Raw genomic sequence first — 20,830 nt, forward strand, 5'->3', positions numbered from 1 at the left:
GAACTTTTTTCCTTCCCTGGAATTTTGGATTTTCTCCCTTTTCTACTGGACTGCTTCAATATCAGAACACATCAGCAGAACTTTCCACTGGGCACAGAGGGCCTGGCCCTGGGCCAAGCCCCAGCTCCGAGGAGACCAAAGGGAGGACTCTGACACTTTCCCAGGTTTTTCTCCACAGCGAGAGATTTTATTATTTAGCATTATTTTCCTTTTTCCTTGTGTTTTTTAAATAAATAATTTTTATCTCTTTCACTTTCCTTTGAGGAAAATTTATTTTTTTTCCCAGACCTGGTGGGGGAGGGGTGGTGACCTGCCTTCTCTCAGGGGATATATTTCTAAATTTGGCCAAACAGGCACACCTTTCATCAGCTTCCCCCACCCAAATTACACCTCCATCCAAAGCACACATGTCACATCCAACTGGAGTGCCTTGGAAAGAAAATGGAGCTGGGTTTCTTGGGGGATCAAGGGAAGAATATTTTAAGAATCAGTATCAGTAAGAAGGAAACTAGATAAAAGATTTTGCTTTTAAATATAGAAATAGAAGATATATCCGACTGTTCTTACTGCCTCTGAACTAGCTGGCTCTTTTAATTTTGCTGTGTTGAATTAAATTAAGATTTATATCTGTGGTGCCTTCATCTTCTTTTCAAGAAACAAGAATTAAAACTCTGTGTGTTTATACCAGCTGTGTTTTTTGACTCCTCTTTTTCTTTATTTCTTTTTAGTAAAAAAACTGAATTATTTTTTAAAGAACCCCCATGTTATACTATCCAAAAAATGGCCAAAAATTGAGTCATCTCAGATTGGAATAGGTCTCAGTTTCATTTATGATTCATAGCACTGTATTGGATGAATTGGAGCCTGAACTAAAGACTGGGTTTACCCCTACCCTACCAGATGAACAAAAATCAAAAAGAGAAAGGGACCCATAACCTCACTAAGCTTGGCAGGGAGCAGTCCTTGAGCAGATAATGGTGTGGAAATTGCTGGCAGTTAGAACAGATATAAATGTCTCAGGAAAGAAACTGTTGCAATGCTCTGCAAATGCTCCTTGGCTTGGTGTAGGGAGAGGCCCTTGTACTCCCAGAAAAAGGAAGAAGTGCTTGTATCATATCAGCTGCCAGCTCCTGCATATGAGCTTGCCTTGAGGAAGCAGTTCAGGAACCCAGTGCCAAAGACTCAAGGACATGTGGGAGTCAAAAGCCTAAAGCCTTATATCTGCTCTGAAGTACATAGAAGTCTACGCAAATGAAAGTGTCACAAAATGACACAGGAGCGGAAAGTTAACACAAGGGCAGAATCTTTATTCTGAGTGTTTCCAAGTTTTAAAGCCTTAAAGGCCCTGTGTGGCCAGCATGTGACATCCAGCCAAACTCTGAACTCCAAGCAAGGGAGAAGCAGCAGTGCAATTGCACTTGCACGGGTCTGAGCCTGTGACTAAACATCTAACTGACAGAGGGGAAAAGTTTAGTGTTAAATCTTCTCTCCTACAATCATTTCCTTTTTTCTCTTTCCATTGGCATCACTTTCTGGCTTATTTATGCCAAAAACTGCTAATTAAGTTATAGTCAAGCCTTAGAAGGATTCAAAGTCTACATTGCATGCCGGTCTGCCCAGGCAGAGGAGATAATTAGCCCCAGTGTCCTGTCAAGCTGCTCTTGCTTTCCTCCTTTCCTGTGTCATGGCAGCTGCAAGAGGCACCTCAGCTTAAGCCACTGCCTCTCACAGCAAAATGTGGCTGTCTTGGTAAATCCCCTCTTCCTCACACCTACTCCCCATGGACCTCTGCCTTTTATTTGGGAAAGAACAGTGCTCTTCAAGACATGTTTCTTCACAGAAAGAATATTTCTGTTTTCTCACCATTTCACAAGAGTAGCTATTTCCCCAGTCCTTCCTTTGCAGATAGGTAGGTGATGCCTTTTAGCATCACTATCAAACCCACCAGTTAAGAAACTGTACCATGAGTAACAGGCAACATCAGCTCTAATACAAGTCTTAGCTCATATTCACACCACTTGCAAGATTCCCCCATAGCAAGGTGTTCTCTCTGCCCTTTCTTTTATTGCTTGCACTTCACACAGCATAAGGCAACTGAATGAGAATGTAAAAACAATCTTGGAGGCTGTAAATAATCTTCTGAGGAAGATTACTTCCTTTTCATCTTTTTTCCAATGCAGGCAGCTAGCAGTTCAGGTTCTTTTAAACGTATTGTGATAGAAGTCCAAGATGTGCTTTTCAATTAACACATAACAAACATTTGTCCATTTAAACTGGAGAAATCTCATAAGCACTGTCAAAGTCAGCTACTCAGAGTGAATGAGAAATCCAAAGAACGGGTTGGAAAGAAAACAGCCTCAGCTAGAGCATGCTTTGCTTATAGAACCACTCACCTCTGATCGATTTGTAAACCTATTCCTTTCCCGGCCCTGTTTCCCAGATGAAATAGCAAAAATGACCAAACCATGTTGTATTTGAAGAAGAGAAATACAACTCTTTTCCAGACCTTTGCAGGAGCAAAATAACCACAGATATTTTTTGTCTCCTGGCCAAATGACAGAGCACAAGCCAGGAATCTAATATATAGAAGAATTACTGAGTTAATATTATGGCTTTCAATTAAGAAGGCTTGGAAACATTTGAGTGAAATGCATTCATTTGTTTTGTTCTGATTTTCAGCTTTTGCAGTCTCCTAGTAGCCAGTGCTACAATTAAATATGCCCCATTCCAGAGGCCTGCTTCTGGAAGAGAAGAGCCTATCTAGCTTTGTTTCAGCTCCTCTAATACTTCAAGCCTATTAACTATCTCTTGGAATTCATCTACCTGCCACAACAGGTCACCAACCTGTGCATACTTTGTGCAGGTACCAGCCTTTTCTGCAGTGGAAGCGTCTGGGCATCCATTGCAAGTTACCGCCTGTACTGACATCTCCTTCCTTACCAGTCCCATCTGAGTGGAAGCACCTGGCTTCTCAGGGACTGTCTCAGTAGATACACTGGTTCTGTCTCTGAGGCAAGAGCCCACCTTTACAGCAGAGACCTAGAGCTCTTAGCACTTACCTGAGCTGTGGACCTCCTTGCAGACTGCAGTGCCCTCCCTGCATGCCCTACCCACACCAAATCCTGCACTACATCTGATGTGACACGCCCTGGTCACGCACTCACAGAGCCATTTAAATCTCCTGCAGATGGCCCAGCAACGTCCCCTCCTCATCAGATTGGCTCACAGGAGCTTACAGATCCTGGCAGGCCCTCAGCTGCTGCTCAGGTGTCCCTGAGCACAGGTGATTCTGCTGCTGGTAATTCATTCTGATATGCCAGGAGTATGCATGGGGCATTTGGGGTTACCAATGCTCTTTGAAGGTTGCAGGAGAGCACTGCCTTGAGGAATATATCTCTCACATGGATTTCCTGAGCCTAGAGATTACTGTGATTAGCAGGTGACAGATGCTGGCTATGAGGATGTTGGCCATGGCACCTTCATAGCTGCCAAGTTCCTGGTGGCAATAGAAGCCATGTTTTCAGCCCTGATTAATCACAAAGTTCATTAAAAGCTGAGAAATTCACATAGTATTGCCCAGGAATATCTGTTAATTACTAACTGTGTGGCAATTGCTACATTATTAGAAAACAAAATTAAAGACGTGACATCATAGAATCATAGAATGGTTTGGGTGAGAAGGGACCTTGAAGATCATCTGGTTCCAAGTCCATGCCATGGGCAGGGACACCTTCCACTACACCAGGTTTTCTCAGGGCCCCATCCAGCCAGGTCATTGACACTACCAGGGATGGGGCATCCACAACTTCTCTGGGCAACCTGTTTCAGTGCCTCACCACCCTCACAGTAAAAAATTCTGTCTTAATACTAATCTAACCTACTCTGTTTCCATTTGAAGTCACTCCCCCTTGTCCTGCCACTCCAGGCCTTGGTAAAAAGTCCCTCTCCATCTTTCCTGGAGGGTCTCTTCAGGTACTGCAAGGCTGCAATTAGGTCACCCCAAAGCCTTCTTCTCTCCAGGCTGAACAATTCCAATTCTCTCAGCATTTCTTCATACGAGAGGTGTTCCATCCTTATTTTGTGCATTTAACAGAGTATTAGTAGGCAGTATATGTGTTTTCAGCCCATGACATTTAAGGCTGTTGCTTCTGTCATGTGCTTTTAGCTTCTTCCTAGCAGGTGCTGTACAACACTGGGAACAATGACAGACCTGTGCACTGGCACTAACCACTGCCTGTTGGAAATGTTATTTTCTTTTATACCTCAAGCATACTATTTCTCTCTCTGCCCCCACAACAATATAAACTTTCCTACTTTTGCTTGTTCCTTCTTTAATGGTCTTTAACACTGCTCAAAATTGCCTCTGGTTTTCTTCCAGTGTCTGTTAACTTCACATAATTTGTAGATAACAGTTAAATCTATCTCCATCTTGGGTTAGCCGGGGTTTCTGAGCTCCTCATTTATGTTTTTAGTCTTTGTTCCACTTCTAGTTCCTAAGTATGACAACAAACACAGACTACTGCTATTTCCACACTGCTTGTTCTCCTCTTCTCCTTATTTCAGGGAGTTGCTCAGTGTGTGCTCTTCCAAAGTTTCTGCCATGTTGGCAATTCTTCTTCTGTGGCTTTTAACCTACAGCAGAAGACTGCTTTCAGCCTTTACAAAGGCTGCTTTCAGCCATTCCATCCTAGATTTCCCTCAGGGTTCGCACAGGCGGTGCCGAGGCTGCAGCTCACACAGTGCATGGTTGCATGCACTCCCACATCACATCTGTGTGTAGACACCAGTGCAGGCTGCATTAGAAAATGTCCTTTGCAATTTGTCCCTCATGTGGTTCATCTCACCAGCTCCATCCTCCAGCAATGTCCCTGCCCTGAAGTGGCCCATCACACACAGTATGTGCATGCAGCAGCAACTCTCTACTAGACAGGATGAAAGTCATTCCTTGGTTACACTGAGGTTTCTTGGTCACAAAACTCACAGTCAGAGAGCCAACCAAGAAACAAAAATCCATGAAAGGAGAAGAAAAACAGCAGACTGAAACAAGAAACACTGTCTTGATCAAACCACGACGGCAATGGGTTTGTGACAACCTTAATGCTGACGGTTTTGGTGGGGGAGTGTGTGTGTGTGTGTGCAATACTTCTGTACTTGTTATTTACTACTCAGATTTGCTGCACATTTGCAGTGAGGGGCATGCTCTGTTTTTTGCCAAAATAGAAAGAAAATCAAGGCAAGATATGTATGGTTCCTATACCGTAGGCATACCGTTCCTTACCATGACATTTTTCTGGTCATCCTGTTCTTAAATCAGCTTTAGTTTTGTCTATCCAGTTTCAAATGAGTTAAGCAGCAAGGTTACTTTCAAAGTGAGATGTGGTTGGCAAAATAGAATTTAGGTATTTTTTTCCTGCTAACAAACAGAGACTATTGATCTGAGGTCCATGAGGAACAGCAAACAGTCTCTTGATATTTGCTGACAGATTTGTCATTGCAAAGCTGGACTTTGACAATGCATCCTGTGTTAGCCCTGAGATTTGGCAAGAACTTTTAAATGATCTTCTGTAGAATGAATACACCTGTATAACACCAAGACCAAGTTCTTATATATTTAGAGGCATGAAGCCAACTACTTGTTACTAAACAGGGAGCATACTAAATACAGTTATAAGGAACTTTTGTCATTGGTTTATGAGATTTTGAGGAGGACTTTGAAAGTGAGTATCAACTGTTACCTGTCTGCAGATAGACATGGAATGCTTTTACTATTCCTTATTGGTATTCTTATACTACAATTTACTCATATTGATAACATTGATTTAATGTGAAAGAAAAAAAAGGTCCCCAAACCAAAAAAAGAATTGTGTTTTAGAAATATTCACCACAGTTTTTAAGTTATATTTTTCACAGACATCTTAAGAAACTAAGGTCTAAAACATTGCCATTTATATTTTTTTCCAACCAGTTTGAGATATTCTGTAAGAAAATATTTAATCAGTCTATAATTTACATGCTTTCATTACTTTTCTATATTTTAATAAGATGTGCTAGGGATATTGATTTAAAAACTAAAGAAAAAATAATAAAATAATTTAAACATTTACTACTTTGTGTTTCTTTCCTTTCATAACCATGCAACTATCTAGTGTAGTTGGATTCCAGAAACCTTAAGTTAAGAAAAAGTACAAATATCAATTCCCAGTCAGTTTTTACTCTATAGCTATAGAGTAAAATCTATAGCAGTAATCCACTGTTAACATTTAGAACAGTGACTTCTGAAATATTTTCTGCATTTTTATGCATGTTTATGTTAGCTTAAATCAAGTTAACAGCACCTAGGAAAGCTCTGCTGTTCCTACTGAGGAAATACAAACTTTCTGGAGTTACAATTCTCATTCCTCCTTCTTTCTACCACAATCTGTCAAGTCTAGCTGGAAAGTGAATACTGAAGGCGGCACCAGTCGAAAGAAGAAATGACAGTGACAACAAATCCATGAAAAGGAAACTGGTGCTATGTCCTGGACTACTCCACCAGGCTTTTGCCTGAAGGCATTACCAACAATAGTTATATTAGTAGGATAAAACAGAAGTCTTTTTTCTGCTACGGATTCCTTCCATAGTAGAATTAACATTATCTATAAAGTAAAAGCAGCCTTCTTGTCTCCATAGGGAGGGCTTCCACTGAGTAGGAGACAGAGGAAGGCAAAGGAAAACAGCTGTACTCATCAGCCATTTACACTGGTGTCTCCTCCAGCAACCCAGTTACTGATCCTGCAGTGTCATGCCATACTTGGTTACAAAACCTAAAGAAATTAATGAAAATTCATTCCAATATTAAAGAAAACTGAATCTAAGAGTAGTCATCAAGGCCTGGTGGATTAAACAGACAGGACTTACAACTTGCACCTCCTTTTTCCTGTTTCTCCTTTCACATGCACACCCTGTGACTGTACAGCAATACCAACATCAGCTGGAGATTTTGGACCAACTGAGTATCCCACAGGAGCACATCAGAAAGGGCTTCTTACAAAACTGGTGAAAAGTGACTTGTGTTTCATTAACACTACATACTATATTCAGGTGGAGGTTGTGGGAAATCCTAGTGACTTTTGGACAAGGAAAAATAGTTATCGTGTTTTAAGGGGTTAATAACATTTCTAAGGATAATGGTTGAAAGATGAGCACTAGCACAGAGGGATATGCATTAAGTGTTTCACTGAATCACAGGAATTTAGCCTGTGGTGTGCTTAAGTCTCGTCAATCAGTCATTTTTCCGAGGGTTTACAATTTTCCCAATGAAGAGGACACTGCGGGTGAATTTATCCAGAATCACCAGGAGGAAGGGTCTGTTGAATCTGACTCGAGGCGGGCGAGGAAAATCCCCAGATCTCCAGGTAACCTCCTTCACTGTGGCCCCAGCTGCCTCAGTGCCATTCTCATGAACATTCAACATGGCTCTGTGGACCACCTGCAAAGAACAAAGCAAAACAGCCTCCAGCTGGCAATCCAGCAAGAAGAGAGCAGCCTGCCACTCTCTTCACTTCATCCAGCCAAAGGGAGCCCTGCCTGGAGCAAGACCGAGCAGCAGCAGCTTCTGGGAAGGTCATCACCAGTTGCTCCCATTCCCACCGCAGCACCAACAAGCCATCACACCACTCAAGCCATCCTCCTTCACTTCTTGTGCAGAGAGTAACCCTCAAACTGCAGGCAGCCAAAGAGCACTCAAGATGACTGATGACAAGAAACTCTGGAAGCAAAGAAACCTGGTAATTTAGCCTAGACTCAATTTTGTCTTTGGCAGCTTTATGTATTATTGTGAATTTACCCTGTCATCTAGCTGAAAAAAATAACTTTTTGAGAACACTAGAAGGGCAGGAATAACAGCCTTTTGCCCTCTGTAGGAGGAATTAGAGGAAATTTCACCAAAGCTAATGCACTACATTTAGATAATTTTGTTTAGTAGCCAAAAGAACATTTAATTATATGTATGTCTTCCTCATCCTCCAACCAAGGCTTTCTAACCCCTTGTAAGCACATTTGGCTTCAGGTTTATGAAAGACAGGGCTTCGTTCTCCTTCAGACTGGCAGCTATTGATGATTGAGCGATGCTTCAAAGAGACTGGGATAAGCTTTTCATGGGATATTAATGTCAGGTTCCTGGGAACAGGCAAATCCTGTGGTTGCTTTCACATGCTGACTTACTTTTGAAACCATCAGTCCAGGCTCCTCAGTAATCCCCGACAGATCAGCTTTTTCAGTAAATAGATCGACCATACCCATTTGTTTGATTATCTTTTTCACATCATAGGTACCAGAAATAGAAAATTTTGGAATGTGCAGATGTATTTTTCTGTAACAAAACACAAATAGGGACAAATCATCATCTAGGCAACACTCCTCAATGGCTTCAGTATATTGACACTTGACATTTGTTTTTCTAAATGTTTATAGTCTTCTCTTAGGGTTCAGATAACATTTCTGATCAGGTTAGCTACTTAATGTGTAGGGTTGGAACAGAAGAAGTCTGTGTTAGCTCCTGCCTCTGCAGTGGGTTTCAAGGAGTGGGGTGGAAGACACAGCTGTACCAACTGAGTGGCAAACAAAGCTACTACTGCCCCGTAGGAGGGCTTTTTCAAAAGATTGTAGCTAGCTGACCTTAGGCTGTTCAAATACACACCAGGGTCTAGGCCACCACAGAAATAGCTGCAGTAATGGTGAATGAATCCACTTTTACAAAGAATGCCCTCAACACCCTAGCACCCAACAGCTACTCCATTGTAGTTTCCCAATGATTGTATGAAACAATGATCTGTTGACTTCTTCATGGTGTTAAGTAATTTTTGGTTGAACCAGGAACTTAACCTAAGATGAATCCCGAGTTCAATTACCTATTTGTTCACTAGCCATAGCTCTTTTTCATTTTCATTTTCCAGCTAAGGAAAGAGAAGTCCAGCACAGAGGAACCATTAAGTGTATAGAGTTCAGTCAAATAACCTGTCTTCCAGTGTTTTGTCTTGGTGACATAAACACTATTAATCTGTAACATGGTCACCTCTCACCTTAGCAAAAAAAGCTTACCTGTCTTGGAGGGACTTTTCCCATTTAGTTACAGTCCTTTTCAAGAGGGCATCTTCTACCTGCTTCATCTTCCCTTCATCAGGCAAAACAAATAATGCCACAACATCACCATTGTAAGGTATCTGAACCAGCCAACAGGACAGCTCTTCATCAAAGTAATTTCTGTAGTAACCTTTTCGATACATCATGTCAACTTGTAAAGATGTTTTCTGATCCACAAAAAAATCCTCCTGTTTTGTCTGTGATGTACTGAAGGGTTTCTCCCAATGGGCTTATGACAAAAAGAGAATGTATTCAGTGGAATATAAAGAGGAATGGTCACAATGAATATAACAGGACCTAGTCCCACAGCCTTCCTTTCATTAGGGCAAGTATCTTTTTCATGTTACTGCATCCTCAGGTGTTACAACATTGTATCTTTTTTTAAGTGCTTAAAGACAATTGCAGACAGACAATACTGAAAACACTATCTTTCACTAGACATGAGTCTATGATCACATGAAAGAACTTACCAAACTCAACAAAGATATTAGTTTTAAAACTTCATTAAACCAGGTGAGGACATATTTTTACTGGCAACAAATATACATGGGTTTATAGCAACACCTTCCAGGTACTGGACATGATTTCCTCCCTTTAAAATATTTAAACTACATTTTTTTTCTCTTTTCATTCTCTGTAATAAGCATTAGCTTTGCACCCCTTGATATATCTTACCTTTAAAGAAGACATAGTTAACGAGGACCATTGCAGTCAGAGGATCAAGATTTTCCACCAGCTTAACAATTTTCCCATTTGTCTTTTCCTCAATATAACTGTTTATCTGATTCTCAGCGCCAACAGAGTTGTTAAAGTCAGTAGAAAAGACTTCAGATTCATAAAAGCTTTTGACATCACCCAAGAACTTCTGTAGTGGTTTTAGTGTCTCTTCTATAAAAAGGGCATTGCCCAGGCTCAGCTGGAATTCACTGTCTGAACGGTTCAGCATGTGGAGGAGTTGGCAAAAACCTTCATGTATTTCCTGCTCCTGAGTCTTTTTCAGGTTAAAGGCAAGCCCTTCCAGAATCTGTGTCAGTGTCACAGCCTTGGCACCAAGTGCCAGCATTGCAAAGGAAGCAGAGATGCTTATGGGTGAAAAGAAAATATTTTTGTCCGTTGCTTCAGATGCGACCAGCTTGTAAAAGGAAAATGCAAAGTCAGCATTGCTGAAAACTAGTTTGACAAAAGTTTTGTTCTTATGTGGAGAAGCTCCTTCCCAATGAGAACTATGTCCTAGATAATATGTCCCTTTAGCATCATCCTGCTTATTACGATAGCGGGGATGCTGATGACACAGGACAACAGTATCCAAACCAACCAACAGTAAACACAAGGAGAGAGTGGGCTTCATTTTCCTTTCAGCTGTTTCTGGAAAAGAAAGAGACATACAGAACATGTCATGGAAACTAATTTGTTCATACTGTGTCCTCCAGTAAAGCAAAATGATGATCTCAGAACACACCTATTCTCCAAAATCCCACACAATTATAATTCACATTTCTGATGCATGTCAGTGTTTCCTGGAAAGGATATGCCTCCTATCTATTTATACATATATAGTCTAGCTCCCTTTCAAAAGAGGTAATTTTAAACTTTTAATAGTGTATTAAATTTAATATTAGCATATTCTTTTAAAATTTGTAAATAGCTGGAAGCTTATGACCTTTTCCCCAGAGTAACTGACATGAGTTGGTTTTTTACTCAGTACTGTAGGATGGTTACTGCAGCTCTGTTAGCCTTCCTCAACTCATCAAATATTTAGAGAATTTAATCTGTATTAAACAAAAATGTGATATAAACATAGATCATACTATCTAGAACCAAAATTACAAAATACTCTTTACAGTTTCTTCAAAGATGAAAGACTAGATCACTAGTCTTTTTAGTAAAAAAGTCTATAGGCATTTCTTTTGTTTCCAAACCAAATTTTTACTTAATTATGTGAAGTATCTTCTCTACTATCAGTTCTTTCTGGCTTTTGAAATGTATTGACTTTTTTCATAACAGGTATATTTCCTTCTTCCTATGTACAAAGGCACCACTCCCAGGCAACAACATAACCCCCCAAAATGAAGTGTCCAAGTGATCCAAGGGAAAACTAAAAGGGTACTTACAGTGTTACAGTCTGGTCTTGTCTGCTCCTTCTTCTCTTCAGTACCATTAAACAGAGTTAAGCAGATCACCCTGTTAATCATTAATTAGTTCAAATAAAAATTGCCAGTGAGGATGCACAACAAGCAGTTACGATGTTGGATAGTTTGGACAATCTGTTGAACCAGACAAACACTAACAGTGCTGGGTGATGGGGGCAAGAAGGAATGGAGCAGAGGCTGTATCTCCTGTTGCTTCCATGCTTGTGGACTGATAGGAGAAACCTGCTGCTGTGTATGTCTGGCAAGAGAGCCACAGCCATACCCTTCATGTCCGGAGCTGAAAGCTGCGACTGGGTGTGAGGGCCATCCCTTGCCTGGGTCTGTCTGAGCTGGCACCACTCATGGTGGACCACAGCATCCCTGCCAGAATGTCCTCTTTGCTTCCTTCTGGAGCCATAACCTCTCTTGCAGGATTTCAAAACAGGGTTTGGATTTAGAAAGTCCTTCTGTCTTACTGTATACTTCAGTCACAACCTTCGACACCATGTTCAATGGTTTGGGGAATTTTCTTATGCAGAGCAGACTGTGTGTGATTGTGATTGGTGAACAGTCTCTAAGTTTCTTAGGAGAATACCACGTGACATTACCACTCTAGAGAGACATTTACAATCTCTACAGTTATTCACTCATTGCTGTTGGCCATCACCTGTGACTGAGTATTTGGGGAACTGGGGAAGAGTTTTCACCTGGCTTTGTAGAAAATATACAACAAACCCACCACTGCTAAGAAGCAACACTGACTGCAAAGAGAAACATGTGGTCAGTGAATATCTTGTTTCCTCAGGTTAATCTTCTGTATCATATGCAACTGAAATGGGCACCAGGACACAGAACTGGCTGCCAATTCACCTTTCATCCAGTACTAAAGAAGACATGCTGGCATCACTGGATGATATTCAGGGTTGAATATAAACAAATCACTAAAAGAGAAACTAAGGCAGAAAATGAACTTTTTTTAACAGATCTGGTTGCCAACATGTCCCTCTCTGCAAGCTCCCAAGCATTTGATTTCTGAGCAGGAGCCCCACACTATATCAGATATTGAAATGCCCTACACGAGGTGTTCAACATCTGTGAATGAGAGCACTGGTGGGGAGATGAGCTTAGGAAGTTGAAGGCAATGCTGGAAAGGGAACTGTACTTTCTTCCCCTCAATCTCAAATCAAGGCTTTTGTCCTGTGGTTGTTTTATATGGCTGCATAGTCAAGCAACCAAACAGGACAGGGCATACCTTTTTCATTTTGGATTCAGCAGTGCTAATCTTTTTGCACACTAACCTAGGGGCTAGGTTATCCTACTTGATCTGGATACAAGACCCTCAAACCATTCTACTTGAGACAATCAGACCCAAGTCATCCCCTTGGCTCATATTCAGGCTGCAAGAGGTTGACAAGAAAGTGAGGGGAAAGGCAATTCACAGCTTTCCTTCTGAGGATCTTCTGCTTAAAGATCAAATAAAAAATAAAACTACTTCTGAGATGTGCAGATAATTGTGTGTTTAACTGTATGTGTTTTCACCTATCTGTGAAAGACACATATGTAAATACACACACCTCTAAGTATTCATAGTAGTGGAAAAAGATCATCTAATAAGTGTGATGTGTTAATGTAATAATACATGCACAAGTCTGGCAGACAGGAAACTTGGGTTGCCCTCTGAGAACAATTCAAATAGAAGAAGAAACAAAGGCCCTAGGAATTGTTTTTGAAAATGATAACTGATTGAAGAAGATGTGGAATTGTCATTAATTTTAGTCGTTCGAGCAGTGTGTGAGTAGTTCCACTAAAGAGAATCATTACCTTTGTTAAATCAGAACCTGTGGCAATAGTAATTTATATGTAATGATTTGAACTAAAAAAAAAAAACAAACAACCAAGAAATGCTATCTCAAATTACTTGTGATATTTTGATAACACAACAATAACCTCAAAACATTTTTAAGAGCTTTGAAGAATTGCACATTTGGTAGATTTTATATGCAATTGTTTTAAACCTTTTTTTTCTAAAACCTAGTAAAAATGAGGGTGTTCTTTTCCATCCTGATATGAAGTAATATAAAGGGGCATATGCTTTTCTGATGACAGATTCTCTGAGAGAGTTAATGTCTCTCAGCCTGAGTATTTACAGCCTAATCAACTTATTTCATCATCTTACTTTTAATATACTATTTTATCATTTAATTTACATCTGAAAATGATTCTCAGGTTTAAAATATTTTTACATCACTTAATATTAGAATGGAAAAAAATTCGAATTGCACTTGTTCCTCATGCATGGAGAGCACTTTCTGGGGAGAATGCCGATGTAGTGGAAGTACACAACACATTGCTTCCTGGAGCCCATAATAGGGAGTCTGTCCATCTCACCTGGGTAAACACAGGTCTTTTCCAACCTTTCCTATTGTATTAGCTCAATTTTCCCTCAATAGGAAAAGCCTGAGGGTGGCAGTGCCAGAGATGGTTGAGAGGTCAAGGACTTTTCTTTATTGTGTCTTGTCTTTATCCCATTAGGGTTGGGCCTAAACAGTCTCCACAGAAAGTGCTCTCAGACCAGGTCTGTCATTCAGGGGAGCACCAGTATGAGATACATGAGGAACAAACACAAGTTGCTTCTCCCTTCATCATCCACAGAGCATTTGAAATGCAATACTTAATCCCTTCTTCCTTGTGTCAAAAAAAGTGTTTACAAAGAAAGATGAATATGCTGTGGAGGAACCCCCTTACTCTTCCCTGTAAGTTCCCATTCCAGACTCTTTCCCATTCCCCATCTGCCTCCAAACAAGTGTCCTACATTTGCACCTTGGTCCTTCCTTTCCTTGGTCCACCAGTGATCTGGGTTCCCTGAAAGAGGGGTTGCTTAGCAGGGGTTACTCTTGAGAAATATATAACAGACACAGCATGAAAGAGAAAAGTAATGTATGCAGTATCTACGCAGGATGTTTATGGTTTATAGGCTGCATTGTGGATAAAGATACATCTTTTGACAAAAAGCCATACCGATCATCTGGAATTTGTGTCAGGAGCACATGAGGAACAAGTAGTGTGCTGGTACACCTTTGGAATTGCAGCATCACCCTGCAATGTGCCACTCCACATACACTGTCTGTGTGTGCAGAACCATCGCATTTTACTGGCACAGAACTTGGCTCCTACATGCTTTGTGTGATGGTCTGTTGTCCTGGCACCAGATGTGGTAATAGAACACAGTCTCCCTTTTGCCCAGTCTCTGACACCAATCAGTTTTGCCTTCCTTATGCTAAGTTGTGTCTTTTCAAGGCTGAAAATCTTTTACCTCCAACAGGAGCTGTTCCAGACCTTTGATTAACCTTACCATTTTTTCCAAAGATGTAATAGCTCTCATTTATCCTTCTGTTATTATAGGGCCATGTGTGGATGGCCCAGAGATTTAGATGATTTGCTATACAATTAGCTCTTTTATCTTTCCCAGTAATTTCTAATATTCCATTTCTAATATTTAATTTGCCTTCTCCCCCACCACTACTGAGCTGATCTCTATATGCAATACCCACCAGAGCACCAAAACATAAATCCTATGTGACAGCAGTCAGTTCAAGTGCAGCATTTCACCAAACCTGCAGCTAAAACTTAGCAAGAAAATCAAAGTCCATATCAACACAATAACAAGCCAGAAAGCTGCTGTTCTTTTGGGTTTGAAAACGAGACAGAATTTGTCATGACCATTCCATTATTTTACCAGGAGATGGTGGCACAGGGCTCCTTTTCCCATAATCCCCAGAACTCAGGGCTCCACACATAACAGTTCTACTTGCAGAAAGCACTGTAGAAGAATCACACTGAAAGGTTGGCTTCTTGCAAGGATCTCAGTCATAGCTGGTATACTGAAATAGTAACATTTTACTAGTAGACTTTGCCCTGTGGACCTTTTTTTCTTGGTGTAAAAGAGCCCTTCTAATACAAACAACTTTTAGAGTGACAAGTTCACCAGAGAATAAAAGTTCTTATTTTGAAATGAAGTTGTCTACCCAGAGAAACCTCTTGGTATGAAATTAAATTTAAATTGGTGTCTTACATTCTTTATTTTTGTGTTGCAAATATGGCTTTAATCAAGCACTAAGAAAATCCCTTATGTAGGTATTTTGGAATTACACTTGAAGTTTTTTGCTTCCAAAGCCAGATAGAAAGCATTAGGGCTAAACTTTGCAAAGTGCTATCATTTGTTATTGTACAACAAATCAATATTGTTGGCCTCAGTGAAGAACCAGAAGGAAGATCAACTAGCTGAATGAATATGTTCAATAAAATGAAATTTATTATATGATTCTATTGCTCACATTCCTTTTCTTAAACAAGTCTTTGAGATGCTAAGATTTTAGAATTTTGGGGATTCTGACAGATCAATGAGGTGGTTTTCTGCAGAAACTCCCTTCCCATTTTCAAGGGAAGCAAAATAAGACACTATGTGGTTGCCCTTAGCCTCTGCAGATCACAGCATGGCAGGTCAGCACAGTTCCATTTCTGTCAATGACTTACATTAACATGCCTTCATAGGACACTTTAGGATCTAGGATGTACGTACACAGGCTTTCTGTCATGGTTGCTGCACCATCGTTCCCAACATGCCAATCTAGGAGTGTACAAAAGTGCTGAAGTGTATTTGCTTCTATGTGATGCCTCTTCTCAGTCACTTTTGGTACCACTGTGAATATGTCAGGGCTATGACACACAGCACAATCACAGGCATGGGCACGAGGTGGTAACCTTTGCCTGGGCCACTGATGTTGCGGTGAACCATGACCAACCCCAGGGCCAGCCGGATCAAGTGGACCAAAAGGTCCATTGGTTTGATGGACCAAAAGCCTTGAGCATTCAAAAGGCCGCAAAAAATGCATAAATCTGTGCCTCACCATTGGCCGCAGTCCTCCCCACCCCTTATTTCTCATATGTGGTTGTATTTCCAGAGAGTTCTGAGTTCTTCGGTTGTTAGTTGGTCCCTGTTATTCCTCCCCACCTACCCCTTCTCCCATTTGCTGTAATTCCTTCTCCCCGCCTCAGTAACACCCCCTGGCTGATGTCCCATTGGTTACTGTGTGTTTTCCATGCCCTGATTGTGGGAGTAAATGACTCCCTGCAAGCCACGCGGCTTCAGCTGCTCTCTGTGGATTTTTCCCTGCAGTAAACCCCTTCCTCCACAAAGGAGTCCCTCTGCTTTTTTCCTACCTCCTTGCACGCCCTCAACACTGGTGGGCAAGGCGAACCCGAGCAGGTGCTTTGCCTCCCACGCCACGGTCGGCCTCCGTCCGTCCTTGCTCGAGGTGGGCAGAAGATTACTCAGTGCCCGGGACATAGTGCTAGGCAGCATGAGACTGTAGCACACCGAGACACAAAATGTCTTCAAATTTCACCTGTAAGATTTACCCAAGACTCACAGCCCTCACTTGAAAGATAGAGGAACAGAAAATAGATTCTAGTAACTGTCCCTCAAATATGTAAGTTATGGTATGGCTTTTTTGATGGCTAGAGAATCGGCATTTGTGAGAGCAGCAAACCTAACAGCATTCATGCACCTTTTAGGACCTATTGCATCTTTCATATCCTCTGGGCACAGATGTTTTCTCCTGCTCTGATGTTCTTTCCTGGCTGCAACCATCTTATAATGACTATAACACTTAGGTTGGACTCGATAATCTTGGAGGTCTTTTCCATCCTTAATGATTCTATGATTCTGTGATCTTGTTTTATGTTGCTTTTTTCCTTCCAAACTTTTTTTCATCAGAGCATCTTCCATGTGCTCTGTTTTTCCTATGTGAAACATAGTAAACAATATGGTCACTTTTCCTTATATTTGCCCAATGCAGACAAAGTCTTCTTCAGACCTTCCATACGAGAATCATATCGCTGTTAACGGTTTTCCAACAAAAAAAAAATTCTTGTTTAGTAAAATAATAAATTATAAGAATTTTTATCCATATGGCTTATGGAAAAGAAACTAAATGCAATAAAAAATAAGAGAAATAAAGACTAATTTGTATAAATAAGGTTCATTCACTTGTAATAAATTTGTCTCCAGCTGCAGGACTGTACTGAAAAGGTACTTTCATCATTGAAATTCTTTTTTGCAGGAAACTAGCAAAGTAATTTGTAGCAACATCTGTGTTGAGCTGAGTTTGTGTAACCAGGGTGTTAATCATAATCAAGGACATCTACGTGAAATGGATGAATCATAGTTTTCTTTAAAACTGTTAGTCTTAGGAAAGTTAAAACAGTTAGTGTTGGTAGAGGAAAGTGCAATTACCAAATTATTTAAAAATGGATTCACTTTTATACTGGGGACTGGGAACTTAATGAAGGATATTTCCAGGTCAGCCTTTTGTGGCTAAGAGTTTAAAGGGAATGAATGATATCATACATATGCTGTGTTTACATCTAATGAAAGCAGCCCCATGTGGGTAAGGGCAATGTGCAGAGGAATGTAGTATGGATGGGTAAGATTTGAAGGGTGTGCTACAGGACTCAGAGATACATAGCCCATAGGTGGTCTTCATGCTTTTTTTCCTCTTGATAATTTGCACTTGTTCTAATTCCCACTGCAGTGAATATTTAGAGTTTTCAAGTGAAATGTGCACTTAAGAATGTTTGTGTTTCTCTTGCGCTTTTTCTGTGATTGGAAATCCCGGTGCCTCTGTGCTTCGGAGACATGACTTGAATGCTGAATTAGGGATTAACACTGTTTTGAGTTTTTTCATACCTCCAAAAGGTAAAAAGACTCATGTCAAAGATGAGCAGCTGGGTTCTCAAAATCCCTGTTCAAAACCTAACCGGCCTGGGAACTATCACAATCATCTGGTTTTTAAGAGCTTTGTGTGAGTACAAGGAAAATGCCTGCAGTTTCTTTTGCACTGAATCCACTGAAATGTTTAGAATAGGGTTGGTTTACAATCTGTGTGAATTCCCATTTCCTTGCAATAGCAGTGATCAAGGACTGTGCAGATGACATAGCTATGGGGGGAGGGTGGATGTGCCCATTTAAGGCATTCCAGAAACCAGGGCTGAGGCTCAAATTGCATAGCTGGGAAAAAGAAAGTCCAAAGTACTGGTAGCATCTGAATAGCAGAACTTATGTGAGCAATTGGTGCTTCTGTAACTATCCAAATGCTCTGTGCCTTTTGACATTAAGCCAGCACCTCTCCTTACTGCTGAAAGGAACACACTGCATTAGCCTTGCTATCCCACTGCTTCATGATTTGTAACAACATTCTACGTGGACTCTTCCATGCGGCAAAGCAAACAGAGGATTACTGACAGAAGATATCCTGCCATCAAGCAGAGTCCTGCCAGACCATAAACAAGGTCAGACAGAACAAACTTACAGTCTCCACATGGCTCATAGGCTGCCAGGAGAAGTTTGGCACTTGGGTCTACTAGGGCACAGGTAGGCTGCCTTTCAGGGACCCAGCCCTGTGGGTCTACCTTCCCTCACAGGGGTTCTCAGCTGAGTTACACCCTCTCTAGGCAAGTCCTTTTCCTCATAACTTCCTGTAAGTGTGTCACAGACCCACAGCAGGCCATTTATTTTGGGTGTTTATGACAGGTGGTGATCTACTTCACTATGAGCTGTATTATCTCTTTCTGCTGATGGTCACTGCAGGAAGTCAGGTGGATTAGGTTATAATGGTTACAACTGCTAGCTATAAAGAAGGCCTAGTTTTCTTTCAGGGCTTAGTTTGGATCCAGCTGCCCCATAGGTTGAGAGAATGCATGAGTGGTTATTTTAGAGGAATATGGAAGGATGTTAATAAAAACATCTACAGATGTATGAGAGACACCATGAAATTCACGTGTTTGCCACAGATTGAATATACAGTCCCTAAATGAAAATTTTAGTTATTTATGCCTATCAGAATCCTTCCTTTTTGCTCTACCTTTACAACCCTAATAGAATGAGGAGGGTTCCCTATCACATATTAAGACAAAAAAAAGCTACAAGGACAAATGATGCAAAGTAGACCAAGATAGGTTTTCTTGGAATTAGGAAAAAATACTCCATCTCCCTACAAAAGCTTTGCAGAATTGTCCAGTTCCTAAAGAATATAATCAGAACTGTGCTGAGAGTAATATCAGTGAGGTCTGTTCAGTGCCCAGGCTCTATAGATCTTCATACTGTGAACTACAGGCATTTTTCTGATTTTGGTGTATGTTTTGCATAAGATTTATTAGTTTCCTATTCCGTACCCATCGTCTCCTTCTAGAGGGATTTAGGATGATCCTTATTCCTACCCCTCATCCCTGACACAACTCAGGTCAACCTGCCGGTCTGGAGCACGAAGTTGCTCAGCTGGAGGAAAACTGCTGAGATGCCCCACAGCTTGGTAGATAACTCCCAAACCAGCTTTCAGAGGTATCCCATTTTATACTTTTGCTAGTAGCAGCCATTCTTCACAGTCCAGTATGGAAACTACCAATGAAGCTCTCATCCTGCCATCTCAAAACCAGAGACCTGGGAGGTAGATGGGGCAGGAAGTTGCTCCGTGTGCTATTTCCCAAAACTTTTGCTCTGTTCTAGCAACCATGGGATTTTTCCTAAGTTCTTTCCCTTTAGCAACAGGCCAAGAACCTGTTTTTCTGCCACCACACTGATAAAAATCTTGTGGCTCTGATAAAAATCTCACCATCCTACCTTCTAATCAGTCCTGGTGCACAGATTAATCAGGATGAGATCTCACGAGACCTGCTCCCAGGTCCTGTTGAGTTTGTAGAGGCACCACAGGGCAGGCAGCCTCACACCACAGCAAGTTATCTCTGATCTCAACTCTGCAAAAGCCGCTGCTTTGCACAGAGGTGTGGTCTCTCCCAGTCCCCTGAGTGATGCCATCTTGCCTCATGAGGAGCAAGAGCTCAGGGCTTCCACTGAGTTCTCGCCACTTGGAGCAAAGGGACTCATACAAGGCAGCAATCTCCAAGTCCCCTGAGTCAGAAGCACAGCTCCTCATACCAATTAATCCTACAAACACCAGTGGGTCCCTGTAAAGCACCTCTGTGTGAGGTGGGCCAGGTTTGGGAGAGTAGGTCAGAAGGCCAGAGAGATTTCAGGGGTGGGGAGCTGGTTTGTTGATTTGGGGCTTGCACTACCTTTGCAGTGCTCACAACACACTGCCAGGATCACTGTAGAAATGAGAAGTGTACATTTAGAAGCCTCATCTTCCTAGGGATGGGGACTCAACTCCACTTGCAAAAAATGTTTCCAGGATCAATATGCAATGGCGTGAAAGCAGTGCAGTGAGAGAGCAGCTGTCAAAGTAAGCCTCTCCTTGAGGCAGGAGCTGTGCAATAAACGGTTTGCTATAGAGTTTAGCCACAGTGCTCCACTGCAGTAAGAGTGATCTACAGACCCACAACAGCAAGAAAGTATTTAGGTATTTCTTGAAAACAGGTTTTACCCAAATAGGCACATAAAGAGAGAATGTGAAGAATCACAATTTCTGTATGAGAAAAGTTGTACTCATTTAACAGCATTAAAGACATATTTTACATATATCTATGTTAGTAAAATGAAACGAAGGTGTTTGGGTTTTTTTAAGGGA

The 20,830-nt window shown here is 41.2% G+C and overlaps 1 protein-coding gene across 1 annotated transcript; it reads right to left on the minus strand.

The window, feature by feature from the left end:
- Positions 1–5,929: 5,929 nt before the first annotated feature.
- On the minus strand, positions 5,930–11,307 carry LOC138111802 (alpha-1-antitrypsin-like). Its single transcript, XM_069018163.1, has 5 exons — positions 11,232–11,307; positions 9,796–10,485; positions 9,079–9,349; positions 8,203–8,350; positions 5,930–7,468 (listed from the first exon to the last, which is right to left on the minus strand). The coding sequence occupies exons 2-5, from the start codon at positions 10,466–10,468 to the stop codon at positions 7,262–7,264; spliced, it is 1,299 nt and encodes a 432-aa protein (XP_068874264.1). The 5' UTR covers positions 10,469–10,485; positions 11,232–11,307; the 3' UTR covers positions 5,930–7,261.
- Positions 11,308–20,830: the final 9,523 nt, after the last annotated feature.

Source organism: Aphelocoma coerulescens, chromosome 5, assembly GCF_041296385.1.
Source record: "Aphelocoma coerulescens isolate FSJ_1873_10779 chromosome 5, UR_Acoe_1.0, whole genome shotgun sequence".
Lineage (NCBI taxonomy): Eukaryota > Metazoa > Chordata > Aves > Passeriformes > Corvidae > Aphelocoma > Aphelocoma coerulescens.